The sequence below is a fragment of the Geotrypetes seraphini genome, chromosome 2 (assembly GCF_902459505.1).
Source record: "Geotrypetes seraphini chromosome 2, aGeoSer1.1, whole genome shotgun sequence".
NCBI classification, from domain to species: domain Eukaryota; kingdom Metazoa; phylum Chordata; class Amphibia; order Gymnophiona; family Dermophiidae; genus Geotrypetes; species Geotrypetes seraphini.
In genome coordinates, this window is record NC_047085.1 from 7344407 (window position 1) to 7361406 (window position 17000).

At 42.0% G+C, this 17000-nt stretch overlaps 1 protein-coding gene across 13 annotated transcripts in view; it reads right to left on the minus strand.

Moving 5' to 3' along the window:
- LOC117355920 (protein scribble homolog) overlaps positions 1 to 17000 on the minus strand; it is a 393083-nt gene that overhangs the window by 257764 nt on the left and 118319 nt on the right. For all 13 annotated transcript variants that reach the window (XM_033935046.1, XM_033935039.1, XM_033935045.1 and 10 more), the window contains exons 6-8: positions 13701 to 13764; positions 9409 to 9483; positions 8181 to 8325 (exon numbers count right to left, since the gene is read on the minus strand). In XM_033935046.1, coding sequence (XP_033790937.1) covers positions 8181 to 8325; positions 9409 to 9483; positions 13701 to 13764 — 284 coding nt within the window. The remainder of the gene's footprint in view (positions 1 to 8180; positions 8326 to 9408; positions 9484 to 13700; positions 13765 to 17000) is intronic.

A 17000-nucleotide genomic window follows, 5' to 3' on the forward strand; every position in this document is an offset into this window, starting at 1 on the left:
TACTGGGACTTAAAATTTTAAGCTTCTTTTATTATTTGAAAAAATGAAGTAAAATATAAAAATGTGTGGATTTGTACTACAGGCTGGTGACTGAAAAAGCTGAGCATAGCAAGTGAGTTTAACATGAGAGGCTCAGAAATTTCCACAGATGTTTTCTGATGGTCCATTTAATCTGTTCTTGACACTGGGCTATTATTTGTGTGAACTGGTATTACTTGTGGAACATCCATTTCATGTGTGCACAATTAGGGAAAGAATTAGAGGCTGCAGTTCACACACTTGGGCTGCCTCGCCTGGATTATTCTAATTCATTATACCAAAGAAACAGCTGGGAAAACTACAAGGCTGGTGATTACAACTACATTACATAATCATATCCAGCCTCTGCTTAAAATTTTGTCTTAACGTAGAGGACTGAATTTTAAAATCTTGCATGGAATGGTTCCACAGTCTATATCTGCCTGACTTCAGTAATATGTACCAGGTCACTGCCTTCACTCCCTTTAAAAGAACTTATCAAAAAAAACCAGAAATCAATCTAACAGAGAATTATATCTTTTCATTAACGAGCCCCACCTACACTGAAGGAGAACGCTGGCATCTACTTTTGGCCTGCATCGAGGAACTCAATGCAGTAGAGGCCTGTGACGCTGGCTTAGAAGATGGCTTCTTAGCAGGCTTCGATAGAGGAATGGCATCTGATGTCGATGCCAGCACCGATGAACCTGCGCTTCCAGAGGATGTTACAGGGCAGAGTACGGTACTGGGGTTTAAGAAGGGATTGGACAATTTCCTACTGGAAAAGGGGATAGAGGGGTATAGATAGAGGATTACTGCACAGGTCCTGGACCTGTTGGGCCACCGCGTGAGCGGACTGCTGGGCACGATGGACCTCGGGTCTGACCCAGCAGAGGCATTTCTTATGTTCTTATGTTCCTTGTTGCTGGAGTCCACTGTTGAGCCAAAAAGCTTTTGCTGCGGGGGGCATGGCTTGGCAGCACACAAGATGGCAGTGTGATCGCGGAGCTCCTCAAACCCAGGTGACACGCTGAGAATTTGTAAGTACGTCGCGGCTTTTTCGACGCTAAAGCATACCGAAAATATTGTGGTGTATGGCGGCTACGCTGCAGGCAAAATTAGATACTGCCTTCGCGGCAGGAGGATCGGCAAAGCGGCTAAAACAAGATCAGTGTTTGCGTCAAAGGTGCCTCTCCCTGCTGAAGCCGTTGATGTGCTGGACAGGAGTGAAATGATGGCTGAATTCAAGAGCATTAAGCAAATGCTCCAGGACAATGCTAGTGGGATTGCTGAAGTTAAAGAAGTTTTAAATATTAATAGGCAGATGGAGATTGCCAGTCAGAGAATGTTAACACTAGAAAACAAAGTGGCGCAGTTGGAAATCAATGCGGTTCAGTGTAAAGCTGACAGTAAGGATATTAAAGATTTAAAGAAACAGAATGTGAAAATAATTGGTCTGGCAGAGAATTTGGAAGGGGGGAATGCTGTTCAGTTCTTGGAAAACCTTTTGCCAAAGTTACTGCAGTTAAGTTCAAAACATCCCCTGGAAATAGAACGAGCACACAGAATTCCATCTAAACGGTCAGCTAGCCAAGTGAAGCCAAGGCCTTTAATATTCAAGGTCTTAAGATTCCAGCAAGCTCTGGAGATTTTGAATTTGGCTAAAGCTGATAGAAACAAACTATAAAGGTTCAAAGTTGCTGTTCTTGCCAGATTTTGTAAAAAATACTGCGACCATAAGAAAACAATTTCTTCAGCTAAGACCCCAAATACTCTAAATCATATTGTGTTCTGGACTCATGCCCCCCGGAAATTATGAAAGCGGCGCCATTAGAATTTAAACTATCGTTGCTACACTACTTAGCCCATAATCTAAAAAATGGGAAGTTCCTCACTAACAACGGTCACATAATAATAACCCCAATCCTAAAATCATCAGCTCTAGTAACCAACTACAGACCAGTGGCATCCATTCCATTTTCTGTAAAAATCATGGAGGGATTGGTACACACCCAATTGATGGAATATCTTAAATCAGTTCTCTCTCCCACATGAAACTCAATCCGGGTTTAGACCTTTATTCATTACGGAGACAGTAATTGCGGCTATCCTAGATAATTTACGTTTATTGTTTAGCAAGGGCCTCAATGCCCTGATCATGCAATTCGAAATGAGCTCCGCCTTTGATCTAGTAGACCATGGGAAAATGCTACAATGCCTAGACGATACTGGTATCAGGGATGAGGTTTCGTGGCTTCCTTATGTCCCGTACTTATCAGGTACGTTTCAATTATGATCTCTCCAACACCTGGAGCAATCCATCTGGCGTGCCGCAAGGGTCACCGCTATCCTCATTGCTTTTCAATATCTACACGTCCTCACTGGGTGTACAGCTAACCCATGTGGGACTCCATGTTGAGGGGCACCGAGGGACCAATATGCAGACCAGATATGCAGTCGAGGGAAGTCTGCTGTCTGCCCGGAGCCAGAATAAGAGACGTGACCACCTGTCTCGATAGACTTCTCAGGCCCCAGGACCACTTCCCCATGCTGCTCATCCACATCGGAACGAATGACACTGCCAAGAACACCCTGGAGGACATAGCGAGAGACTTCGGAGCTCTGGGAAAGAGGCTGAAGCAGATAGGAGCACAGGTAGTATTCTCTTCCATTCTTCCTGTTAGGGGCAGAGGAAGGGACAGGGACGAACGCATCCTGAAGACGAATGAGTGGCTACAACGATGGTGCCGGGAGATGAACTTCGGATTCCTGAATCACGGAGAGACACTACAGGGACTACAGGGACCAGACGGACTCCACCTGACCAACAGAGGTAAGAATGTCTTTGGACCCAGACTAGCCCGCCTACTTCGAAGGGCTTTAAACTAGGTAAGTCGGGGGTGGGTACCCACTTTTACACCAGAGCAGTAAGTAACAATCCTGATGCAGCAAACCAACATTACGCTTCTAGGTCTGAGGTAAGTACCCTTACTGTAAACGAATCGCTCAGTGACAATTTAACTCAAATGGGTGGCTCACAACAGGAGCTTAGCAAATAGAAAGAGTGGAGAGCTATGTATGTTAACGCACACAGCCTAGGGAATAAATTTCTAGAACTAGAAACAGAAATAGTCAATGCAGACATAGACATAGTAGCAATATCCGAAACATGGTTCACAGACTCTCATGGGTGGGATATAACCATACCAGGATACAACCTGATTAGACAAGATAGAGAGGGTAAGTTAGGTGGTGGGGTAGCATTTTACATCAAAGAGAACATTAAGACAACCAGGATCACAGATGTCAAGTATACTGGGGAATCCATCTGGGTAAACTTGGCCAGAGGTGGAGAAAAATGCCTGTACCTTGGTGTGGTATACAGACCTCCGAGACAATCGGAGGAAAAGGACGCAGAATTAATTGAAGACATTGAGAATATCACCTTACGGGGGGAGGCTGTTCTATTAGGAGACTTCAACATGCCTGATGTAGACTGGAAAACACTATCAGCGACAACTTGTGACAGCAGGAGGATATTAACGTCCATGAAGGGAGTACGGCTCAAACAAATGGTACTAGAGCCCACTAGGGCCCAGGCCATCCTGGACCTGGTACTTACCAATGGGGAAAGCATCTCAGACGTCTCGGTGGGAGAGACGCTAGCCACCAGTGACCATAACATGGTATGGTTTAACCTTAAGAAAGGCTTCCCTAGATCACAAACAAAAACAAGGGTACTCAATTTCAGGGGCACTGACTTCGCATGCATGGGAGATTTCGTCTACCAGACACTGCAGGTTCAAGAAGTAACTGATAATGTGGAAGCTATGTGGTCAACCTTGAAATCGACCCTTCATGAGGCAACTATCCGCTACATAAAATCGGTAACTAAACAACAAAGAAAAAGGAAACCCAAATGGTTCACAGATGAGGTATCGTACCTCGTCAAGGAGAAGAAAAGAGCATTTCTATCATACAAACGCATGGGGGGAAAAGAAGCAAAAATTGAATACAGGACAAAATCTGCAGCGGTCAAAACAGCAGTCAGGGAGGCCAAACTTCTTATGGAAGAATCTCTAGCGAAGAACATCAAGAAAGGGGACAAATCCTTCTTCAGATACATTAGCGACAGGAAAAAGAACACAAACGGGATAGTATGCCTTAGAACGCCAGACGGGAATTATGTGGAAACTGACTCCAATAAAGCCAAACTACTGAATGATTACTTCTGTTCAGTCTTTACCTGCGAGGCACGGGCCTCGGCTGGATGCAAAGCAAAGCATGGATGACCCATTTCAGAAGTTTGAGTTCACACCAGCTGATGTTTACAAAGAACTGTCAAGACTCAAGGTGAACAAAGCCATGGGGCCGGACAATCTGCACCCAAGAGTGCTCAGAGAGCTATGCGATGTTTTGGCGGAACCGTTAGCCATGATCTTCAATCTCTCCCTAAGTACGGGGAGAGTACCCCTGGACTGGAAAACTGCCAATGTTGTTCCTCTGCACAAAAAGGGTTGCAGAGCAGAGGCTGCGAATTACAGACCAGTAAGTCTCACATCAATAGTGTGTAAACTCATGGAAACTCTACTTAAAGGGAAATTAGACACGATATTGGATGAGGGGAATCTGAGGGATCCCTGTCAACATGGATTCACTAGGGGCAGGTCATGCCAATCCAACCTTATCAGCTTCTTTGACTGGGTTACCGGAAAGCTAGACTCGGGAGAGTCTCTGGACATAGTGTACTTGGATTTCAGTAAAGCGTTTGACAGTGTCCCACACCGTAGACTATTAAACAAGATGAAATCGATGGGGTTAGGTGAGAAACTAACGGCATGGGTCAATGATTGGCTGAGTGGAAGACTTCAGAGGGTGGTGGTCAATGGCACCCTCTCTAAGACATCGGAGGTGACTAGCGGAGTGCCGCAGGGCTCAGTCCTGGGACCATCCCTTTTTAACATATTCATAAGGGACTTGACCCAAGGGCTTCAGGGAAAAGTAGCGCTGTTTGCCGACGACGCCAAGTTGTGTAATATAGTAGGTGAAAGCGATATCACGGATGGTATGGCGCAGGATCTGATCAAGTTGGAAAACTGGTCCTCAACATGGCAGCTGGGTTTCAACGCAAAGAAGTGTAAGGTGATGCATCTCGGCAGCAGAAATCCATGCAGAACATACACTTTGAATGGAGAAACACTAGCTACGACCTCAGAAGAACAGGACTTGGGAGTAATCATCAGTGCAGACATGAAGGCTGCCAAACAAGTGGAGAAGGCCTCATCCAAGGCAAGGCAGATAATGGGATGTATCAATAGAAGCTTCGTCAGTCGTAAACCTGAAGTCATAATGCCACTGTACAGAACCATGGTGAGACCTCATCTGGAGTACTGTGTGCAATTCTGGAGGCCACATTACCGTAAAGATATACTTCGAGCTGAGTCAGTCCAGCGAATGGCCACTAGGATGGTCTCCGGACTCAAGGGTCTCTCATACGAGGAAAGACTGGGCAAGTTGCAGCTCTACTCTCTGGAGGAGAGCAGGGAGAGGGGTGACATGATTGAGACATTTAAGTACGTCACGGGTCGTGTCGAGGTGGAAAACGACATATTCTTTCCTAAGGGACCTTCAGTCACAAGAGGGCACCCGCTCAAACTCAGAGGAGTGAGATTTGGTGGTGACACAGGAAGTACTTCTTTACAGAAAGGGTGGTGGATCACTGGAACAGGTGATCAAGGCCACTAGCGTGCTCGACTATAAGAATAAATGGGACATCCACGTGGGATCTCTACGTAGGTCGAGTAGCACTCTGACTTAATGGGGTGGGACAGTAGAGTGGGCAGACTTGATGGGCTATAGCCCTTTTCTGCCGTCATCTTTCTATGTTTCTATGTAACTATTCAGTTACGCAGATGACTTTACGATTATCATCCCATTTGCTAACTCTATCTCGGAAACTATTCCCAAAGCATTAGAAGCTATAAATTTGATGGAGCAATGGATGATTGACTTCAAGCTCAAACTTAATTCAGAAAAAACAAAATTTTTTTGTTGCTTCGCCACACCCATATGACACCAAAACACCACTATGCATCAATAAACTTAGTTACCCTATTCAGTCTACCATGAAGATACTGGGTGTAACTCTGGATCAATGCCTAACCATGAAAGACCAGGTAGACTCCTTAATCAAAAAGGGTTTTTTCACTCTCTGGAAACTTAGACCCATCAAATCATATTTTGATACGCCAACATTCAGAATCCTGGTACAATCCCTCATACTAAGTCAACTTGTTTACTGTAACATCGCCTATTTAGCAATTTCCCAAAAGAATATGCGACGTTTAAATGCAGCAGTCAGACTAATCTTCAGACTAAAGAAATTTGATCACGCGACACCTTGCTACCGATGGAGGCACGCGTAAAGTTTAAGTTCGCTTGCCTTTGCTTCAAAGTACTATACGGACTAGCCCCTAAATACCTAACTGACCTTTTCTCATTCTCGGCCAACAGACACAAGAGAAGCTTTGTTTCCCCCCCAGTTAGAGGATGTAAACTGAAAAAACACCATGAACACTTTCTCTCAAATCAGGCAGCACTATGGGGTAAAGATCTAGAACAATTACTTTCGCCCACTACTTATGAGGAATTCAGGAAGCGCCTAGAAACATACCTGTTCCTGAAATATCTAGACAGCTGACCCGTACTTCTCTTTCTCCTCAATACGGTTCTCTTGACCTATTAACCACTTTCTTGCACCTTTTTATGTTCAATCAACTTGTAATGTCTTTTAATCTTTTGTAAATTGCATAGAACTTCACGGTACTGCGGTATATAAACTGTTGTTATTATTATTATTATTATTATTCTGGTGGAATTCATTGTGCCATATATATAAAATGGAAAGAATAATTGCCATACAAAAAGGGAATTATAATAATTTTAAAAAAATTTGGGGGCCATTGACAGCATATTGTGATGATTAGACACCTTTTTTTGCACAAATAGTATGTTATAAGAATGGAAAGGGGGTATATTGTTATTGTACTGGCTTTTCAGTATCTTTGAATATAATATATGTATAATATGCTTGAATTATAATATTGGTGGAAGGAAAGGGTGGGGGAGGGACTTAAATTTATGTATTTACAATGATAATAGAAAAGATTTTCAAGTGATTTGTATGAACCAATTATTGTTCACTTGTTGTGAGATATAAAAATGAATAAAGATTTTGGGGGGGGAAAAAAAAAAGCTTTTGCTGCCTTTAACGAGTGCTTTTGAAATGAGGAACAGCGAGCACAAGTATCCACTTAATGCTCAGGCCCTAAACACTATAAACACCAGATGTGCGGGTCAGTGATGAAAATTGGGCGGTGGTACTGACAGCACTTTTTAAAACTGCTCGGTCTCGACAAGGATGGGAAAATTGCAGCAGCGAAGTCAAAATAGTCAAAATTGACTGAAAACCATGAGACCAATATAATAGAAAAGGACCCGAGGCCCAACCGAGGAATCAAAATAAAACGTTGTGGGGGTTTGTTTTTTTAATAAAATAAAGACGAAAAAGAAGTATTAAAAGAAACAAGAAAAAACGGAGCCAAAAGGCAAAAAAACGCTGATGGGAAAGCAATTTTGGATGGAGTCCAAAACAACAGAACTTCTACACTCCGCGGAAAACAAAGAACTGAGGAACCGTGAGCCGACATCAGGCAAGAAGGCACTCGCGCATGAGCGGTGTGGGTGGTCTCGAAGCTTCGCAAAGCTTAAAGTGCCAGTACACTTTAGAACTGTCCATAACAGACTCCATACATGACGTCACCCACACGTGAGAATATGCTGCCTGCTTGTTCTAAGATAAAGGCAGCATATCAATGTTGGAAATAAATAAATCCAAGGACTACTATCCACTGTGCAAAGAAAGCCTCCACAGGGGCCACCACCCACCATGTAAAAAAGAATCGCCACAAAAATTCTCACATATACCATGCATCAGGTCTTCCATTCCATCAGGTGTCTATGAGAAAGCCCCTAGCAAATTTCCAAGGGTAGGGATGAGGAAAGAACACTCACTTGCCCTTCATGGAACCTATGACGAGCTCCCATAGGTTCTGTTATATTCTATGACAGAGTTCCTAACTCCCTTCCAAAGGGATGCTTACCAATCCCTGCAGGTATGCTTTCCAGCTGATTTTGGGACAGCAGTAGGTCAGTGAGAGATGTCAACCCGCCGATTTCATTGGGTAGATGTTCCATTTTATTCTCAGATACATCTAGACAGACAAGGCGGCGAAGATTTCCCAACTCCTGTGGAAGAAGAATAAGAGGTTTGGGGGTATGCATAACATGAAGGAAGGAGTGGCCTAGTGGTTAGAGCTACAGCTTCAGCACCGAGGTTGTGGGTTCAAACCCCATGTTGCTCTTTGTGACCTTGGGCAAATCACTTAATCCTCCATTGCCCCAGGTATGTTAGATAGATTGTAAACCACTTGATGGGCTGGAGTTCCCCTAAGACAGATTTGGAAATTGCTGCCTTAAAGGATGAGAAAGGGGTGGGGCAAAAGTGTCCAAAGTAAAAGTATAATGCTACAAGAAGAAAAAAAAATTGTCTCATCAATAGATGGATGAGGATGAAGATGAGAGACAAGACAACAGTGGAGAGGATCAACAGCCAGGAAGGTTTTGGAAGTGGTGACATTTATCACAGTTGGAGAGAGAACCCTTAAACTCATCAGAGGAATTCAGACAAAAGCCACTCCCCAAATCCATTAACAAAGGAATAAATGCAGGCCTCCTCTAAATCCACTAATAGAACCAGACACAATCTGTTAATGTAGGAACAGAGAGTATGGAGATAAAGTATAACAATGTGTGGACTGGTTATTCGTGATCCAGACAAAGAGCTGTCAGTGCTGGGAATAACGTTTTTGCACGTAATTTAATTTGTAAGAATAATGTAGGTCCTTATTTTTCAGCGTTTATCAGTGTATTTGTTATCCCAATGGTATCAAATAAATATATTTGTACAGCTGAGGAGTCAGGATGAAAGAGTCACAAAACTAGAGTGAAGGATCCAAGGCAGAAAAGGGGAGGAGTGAATGAATCTTATGGGAAGTGAGGTTTTTCTAGAGTTTCAACATCTATTTTACCTCCGTGCATCAAAGGTGCTTTAACTGATGAAACACAATCCTAAATGTGGGAGAGCAAATAAACCTGTTGACATTCATGTTTCTAAGCTGTCGTCATTTATTTTAGCAGATAACTGGTCCTTCCAATGCTAACAGAAAGCAAGCGCACTTGTGGTTTGGCTACCCATGGATAGCAGCACTCTCAGTAGCAGAGTAAAGGGTACTAGGATAGCTCTAACCCCAACTTGGCAGTCATACTCACCGGTGGCAGAGCAGAGAGCTGGTTTCGGTCCAACCACAACTCCCGGAGATTGGGCAAAGCTCCCAAAGTGTCCGGCTGAGGCAAGAAAAAACAGTTATTCCAATTCAACAGAGATATGATAAGACACATAAGTCTGCCTCTTAGCCCCATCCACTTCACAGAAGCAAAAGCACCTGTCCCTTACTCCCATTTTTATAATTATCCCCCCACCCTCTCGGAGTCTTCCTTTGTTATGGTTCGTTTACAAAAGTTGGATAGCTCTAAGTCTAATATATGTTGGCACTGTCATCTTGAAGCTGGGACTTTAGATCATCTGTTATTCTACTGTCCATTGATTTTGGCTTTTTGGAAATCAATATGGGGGTCAAATAAATTGTTTATTGGAGAATTCGGTGGCATTATCGTATGATACTGTACTGTTTAGCATGTCAATGAGGGCTCAGAGCCAAATATCCTCTAACAATAATAAGCTTCTACTTATTATGACAGGGGATGCCATTACAAATAATTGGAAGAATTGGAGTAGATTGAATTATAGTTTTTGGTGAGACGGGGCCGGAGTGCCGCTTCTGCCTCGCGGCGTCCTGGAGCCCCGGGTCTCGGGAATATTCAGGATTTACTGCGGCGCATGCAGGAGGTCGCAGTGACGTCGGATGGTGGCCCGCTGACAACACAGAGAGACAAAACCAACGTGGATGTTCCTGGGCCCGACACTACACTGAGCCCCGACGTTAGGGCACCGCCCCCGCAACCCCAGACGACCAGCTCTCCCAGGGGCGGGGAAACCCCGGATTCACTGGTTTTCTCCTCTCCAGAGGCAAGGGAAGAGTTACTGGAGAGCTTGGAGACTGGGGCCCACTTTTCTAGGGCCCCTATGGAGGTACCTGGGGGAATATCATCTCAACATGAGGGGGAAGGGCTGAAGACACCCCCCGAAGGACTTCAGAACGGTGAGCACTCTACACCTACACAAACCTCAATTGAATTGATTAAACCTGCAGAAGTGACTTTAGACTCTATCTGGGACTTATTGGCTGGTTTTGTTAAAAAAAATTACTCCTACACTCCAACAAATTGAAGGGAAAATTAAGGAACATGATAAAGAATTGAAGGATTTAAGAAAAGAAACGAATATTTCTAATTTATCTGTTCAAAAAATGGAAAAAGAAATTGTATCATTGAAACAAGTTCAAGAGGCCTTAGTTAAAGATAATATTAACCTAAGGAAGAAGACTGAAATGCTTGAGAACAATTTACGCAGTAATAACTTAAGGTTAATTAACTTTCCAAGACTCGAGTTAGTAACACCTAGAGAAATGCTTAAGAGATATCTAGTAGAGAACTTAGAGATACCCAAAGATTCACTACCACCATTTTCACGGGTTTATTATTTGCCTGATAAAGAACAAAATCAACAACTAAAAGAAAAACCTTCAGATCAAGAACTTCCAAATATATCACAGATCTTAGAAACATCTGAGAAGGATCTAGCATCACCAGCCACCATGATTATTACTTTAGCTTTGCCAATTGATAAAACATGGTTGTTAAAACTTTTCTTTAAAAATAGACAAAAAAGCTTTCTTGGTTATAAAATACAAATGTTCCCAGATTTGGCACGGGAGACGCAAAGGCGTCGCCGTGAATTTCTTCTTTTGAAACCTGGGGTTTTATCTTTGGGAGCAACTTTTTATTTGAGACATCCGTGTAAATGTATTGTATATCACCGTACTCTTAAATATGTGTTTTTTGAACCATCACAATTGACAAACTTTGTGGCTATGTCTCGCCTGAATGTTAATAATCTTTGAGCCCTATATTTAGGATATTGTGACCTCTTCTCAGTGCTATAGTTCTCAGCTTCTTTTACAATTTTCTTTTTAGATAATTTCGCCAATTTTCAATAATTCTTGGATCCTAATTGTGGACTTGAGCATAAATAGTATATTTGTTTAATTTAAGATTTATATTGCTTTGTATTTTGATATCTATCCTATTCTTGCTTTCTGTACAAGTGTAATACTTGAAATTTAAGTTGAAAATAATAAATAAATAATAATATAGTTTTTGGTGAAACTCTTTACGTCACATATATAAAATGGAAAGGGTAATAGCCACACAGCAGGGGAATTTAAGAAAAATTCAGGATATTTGGGAGCCTTTAACAAATTATTGTAATGAATGAATGAATATTATTTTTCCCTTTAATTATACGTGTCCAAGGTTGGGGAGGGGGGGGTAGATTTTGGTCTTTGTATAAAATGCTTGTAAGGGGGGGTTATGATATGTTTTCTATTTTTTTTTTTAATGTTTTATTCATTTTCACATCAAAGATCAAAAACACTTTGATACAGGAAACTAAATATACTCAAGAAATTATTATCAAATCACAAATTCCAGTACAATGATCATAGTCCACATTGGGAGAGAGTAAAGCCATACACAATCAAGGGGAGTTGAATTAAAGGAAAACTATACTCGGTCATATTAACATATGCCTCAAAAATACAGGGTTCTTTTGGTTAATTACATTAAGGCCTAAGTAGTTGGAATTATAGAGGGGTCGGGAGCCTTAATGGCAGCCTTTCCTTCCAAGAAAAATTGCAAGTGTTCTGGGTCATAAAAGATATACTTATTTGCTTGATAGGTAATACAGCATTTACAAGGAAACCTAAGTTGAAAGGTTGCTCCCAAGGCCAAAACTGACTGACGAAATGTCAGAAATTTTTTGCGTCTAAGCTGCGTCCACTTTGAAACATCAGGAAAAATTGCAATTTTGTGATTGTAGAATTCAACACTTTCAGTTCTATAAAAAAGGCGAAGAAGAGCTTCTTTATCTTGTAAGAAAACGAAAGTCACTAACAAAGTAGCTCTCGCTGAAATTTCAATCCGTGAGGATTCCAACATCCCAGTGAGGTCTAGTTCTTCGGGATGAATAGTTGACTTATCCTTATCCTCTTCAACTATATTAAGATAGTATAATTTTTGCAATGGTGGCATATTGGTCTCTGAAAATTTTAGAACTGAAGTCAGAAAAGAATGAAAAGGTTCTCTAGGAGATAATATTCTGGATACAGGAAAATTAAGAAATCTCAGGTTCAAATTTCTATTGGCATTTTCTAAATTTTCAATTTTCCTGATCAATAAGTTTTTATCTTTCATTTGAGAATTTGATGCAAGTTTTATTTCAGAAACTGTTTTCTCAATGTGATTCATTCTAGTTGATTGTTGTTGAATTTTCCCTTCACAATTTTTAATTTGAACAGCAGTTTGTTGAGTTGAAGAAATAAATTGGGAGCATACCTGATGAAGGCTCTCCATGGCTCCCCACAACGCCTCCATATCCACCACTTTTGACTTGATCAGGGGTTTCAGAGGTTGAAGTGGAGAAAATGCTCCATTTCCCACACTCATTGTTCCCTGAACGCCTCCTCCTCCCTCTGCCGTTTGCTGGTAACCCGGCATAGCTCGAACCACCTCCGTGGTCAAAGACAGCACCATCGGGTCCGGTGGAGATTCATTCCTCGACGTCTCCCGTTGCCTCACGGGACTGCCTGACATCGTCCCGGGACGGGGAGGGATTGCAGGGCCAAGCGGGCTCAGCGAAAAATCACTGTCCAGCTCCGAGGTCTGCCCCCCTCGGAGAACGGATTCGCCCAGACAAAAAGGAACAGCAAAAGCTGTTATTTCTGTCTGGCGTGTTACTGAAGAGGCAGGGGAAGCCGGGAGATTGCTCCTCTGTTTCCCCCTACGTTTCGGCATTCCTGCGCTGCAAAAACTGGTAAGAAAATCTCGAAGAAGAGCAGCAAAAATGCCGCTAGAAGGGGAGCCTCTCACAGCACGTCTGTCCCTGACGCCATCTTGGCTTCCTCATGTTTTCTATGTTTAAAGATTGTTATTGATTAGTGGGGAGGGGGGGGAGATAAGTTCTAAATTGGATTTTTAAAAAAACATTAAGTGTTGTATCTAAATTTAAAATGTTTTTATTGGCTGATACACTTATTGTAAGTTTTTAAAAATGAATAAAGAATTTAAACAAATCCCGATGCTAAAAAACAAAAAAAGATTGTCCCTTACTTTCACCTTAGTGTAACGGGACACTCATTGCATTAGAAGGTCTTTCGTCTGTGGATTACCAACTCAAATCCATAGGACCTTAATAAGGTAGGTTATATGAACTGAGTTCTGACTCAAGGCCCAGACAGCCCTTGTCAAATTACAACACATTTTGTGGCAAATTAGTGTTAAGAATATGAGAAGAGAAAGTCCTATGAATGCAAGCATTTATTTACCAGTACTTCCAGGTCATTACTGCCAAGGTCCAGCTGTTCCAACTTAACCAGGAATGACAATGAGCTGTAGATTAAATGATAAACAGAAAAGAAAAGGAAAGAGAAGAGAAGAGAATTACATCAATACCTTCACTTTTTACTTCCCATCACAAAGCCCATAAGAAATGCTTAAAACTCCACCCTAGTTGTGTGAATTTACCCAGATCCCTGCAATCACCATCAGCTGAGGATTAATGGGAGGGGTGCTATAACTTCCCATGCTGGATGATGACAACAAAAGTGGTGTGTTACAAGACCCCTCATATGAGGGCATGGGGGAAGTGTACAGCAAGACAATGTCACATAAGGACACAGGAAGTGCTAAGAAAGCACATGCCTTTGCTGGAGAGGAATCTGCATGCGAGTACTTTCCTCACTTTAAATTTATGCTGACCTCCTTTTATTCTGTACTTACATGGATGAAGCAAGACTACTACATCCAACTAGCTAACTCCCTTTCTTCCAACCCTCTTTGCAACGCTTAACTCCCTTCTCAAAGTGCCCCCACTTCCGACCCTCCTTCTCTCTCTCCCCAGACTAATGGCTGATTACTTCCATGACAAGGTCCGCAAGATCGCCCTTGAATTCACTACAAAGTCACATCCTTCTCCCCAACCACCATCCACTCTCCTGAACTTCAATCTCACACTCTCCTGTCTGGTCCCATCTCTTGTCCCTCCGTCAACTACTGCTGACCTCACTAAGGTCTGCAGTGACTTGTTTATGGCCAGATCTAAGGGCCTTTCCTCTATCCTTATCCCTCTTGACCTGTCTGTTGCCTTCGATACTATAAATCACAGCTTACTCCTTGATACGCTGTCCTCTCCTGGTTTGCCTCCTACCTTTCCCAACGTACCTTTAGTGTGTGTTGGTGGGTCCTCTTCTGCTGCTACCCCACAAGTGGTTGGTGTACCCCAGGGTTTGGTCTTAGGACCTCTTCTCTCTCTATACCTTTATGTTCATGACTCCCAGCTCTACCTCTCTACAACTGAAATTTCACCTAAAGTCCAAGAAAAAGTCTCGGCTTGTTTGGCTGACATTGCTGCCTGGATGTCCTGGCGTCATCTGAAACTAAATATGTCCAAGACTGAGCTGCTCCTCTTTCCTCCTAAACCCTCTGCTCCTCCTCTTCCTCCTTTCTCCATCTCTGTAAATAATACTGTCATTGTTTGTTTCCTCTGCTCACAACCTTGGAGTAGTCTTCGATTCTGACCTCTCATTTTCTACACATATCCAACAAGCTGCTAAGACCTGTCGCTTCTATCTCTTTAATATCACCAAATTTTGCTCCTTCATCTCAGAGCACACTACTCGGACCCTTGTCCATGCTCTCGTAACCTCACACTTAAATTACTGCAATCTACTTCTAACTGGTTTTCCGCAGCGTCGCTTCTCTCCCTTGCAATCTGTGCAAAACTCTGCTGCACAACCTCGCTACGCTGATGTCATCTCTTTCCTTAAGTCACTTCACGTGCTCGCTGTTTAGATTGCAAGCTCTTTCGAGCAGGGACTGTTTTCTTCTTCTGTGTGTGTCTGTGCAGCACTGCGTGCGTCTGGTAGCACTATAGAAATAACTAGTAGTAGTAGTAGTAGTAGTAGTGTACTGACTTTCAGGGAAATTGATCTTACATTAAACTGATACATTTTGGGTTAGTTTAAAAGCTAGAAAGTATCCTACACTTCTTTTGTTTTATAATTCTTTATTCAATTTTTAAAACTACAAATGTGCACAATAATTAATACACTTACAATAGAATATTAAAATTAAAGCACATAAAACTTACAAAAATTTATATAAAAGAAAATTATTCCCCCCACCCTTCCACCTATTAATCAATTAAAAAAAAAAAAGCACCCTCAAGATCAAATCACACCCCCTAAATCAGGAGTCTCAAAGTCCCTCCTCGAGGGCCACAATCCAGTCGGGTTTCAGGATTTCCCCAATGAATATGCATTGAAAGCAGCGCATGCACATAGATCTCATGCATATTCATTGGGGAAATCCTGAAAACCCGACTGGATTGCGGCCCTCGAGGAGGGACTTTGAGACCCCTGCCCTAAACCAATTCCAAAATGTACCACCCTCCCGCCCTGGATGTGTATGTTTAAAGGGACATCTAAAGAGATCAATCCTTACAGTATTTAGTTAACGGTTCCCAAACATCCATAAATTTCTTGTAATTTTCCTGCTGAATGGTCATGAACCACGCCATTATATCCTACACTTCTATGCAAATATTTCAGCACCCCAGAACAAATTGTACAGTTTAGGTTCAGTCAATCCCTAGGTGACCAAAGGCTGACATAGCTTCTACATGGCATAAAATGAAACATCTTTCTGACAATTTTAATGCTTAAATGACCAGTTTATTTGCTGATGTTAGATTTAAAAAAAATAAGAAAAGCATGCAAAAGCTTGGACACTTTTCCAATGATTGATTACAGCTGATTAAAATTGTTAAGGCCCAAAAACACTTAGTGATCCCTGAGCCTTAAATTAGTCAAGAGAGAACAACTCCATGATTGAATAAATACTCTGGCCTTTCTAACCTCTCTACTTGTGATCATGGGTTATCCTAAGCAGCTAAAAAAAGAAGATAAATCACTCTTACAAAGCAAGAGAAGGCTATAAAAATATCTCTATCTGCTTTCACCAAGCAGTCAGTGCTCAGAAACAATTAAGAACTGGAAGTTTACGTAAATTATTGATTTTATTACTTGCTTGCGATTCAAATGAATCCCAAAGCAGAGTATATTAATTGCAATTCACATTACATTAAAAACATGAAACTGCTGACGGCAAGCAAAATCTGAAATAAAAAGGGCAAACAAATCTGATAGAGCTGTTCAAAACGGGTCAGATCTACAGAACTCAGAGATTACTGCAAATGACCTGCTGAGAAATTTAGCTGACATGGAATAGTATTGCTTACATAACATCAGATGGAAACTTTTTCTATGACCTCATGATAAAGTCAACATCTAAAATATGCAACAGAAAACTCTCATTAACCTGAAACCTTGCCATAATGGGCCAGAGCAAAAAGTCCAACTAGCCTAGTATCCTGTGGCCATTCCAGGTCATAAGTACCTGTTAGAATCCCAAAAAGTCGCAAGATTCTATCTATTCACCCCTGGAATAAGCTGAGGCTTTACTCTGGCCTGTCTTAATGGAACACAACCACACAGAAATTGCTGGCCATGAAGCATGAGGCTGAAGCTAATACATTTTGGGGTTGTATGGCAGCTAGTGGGTGGAAA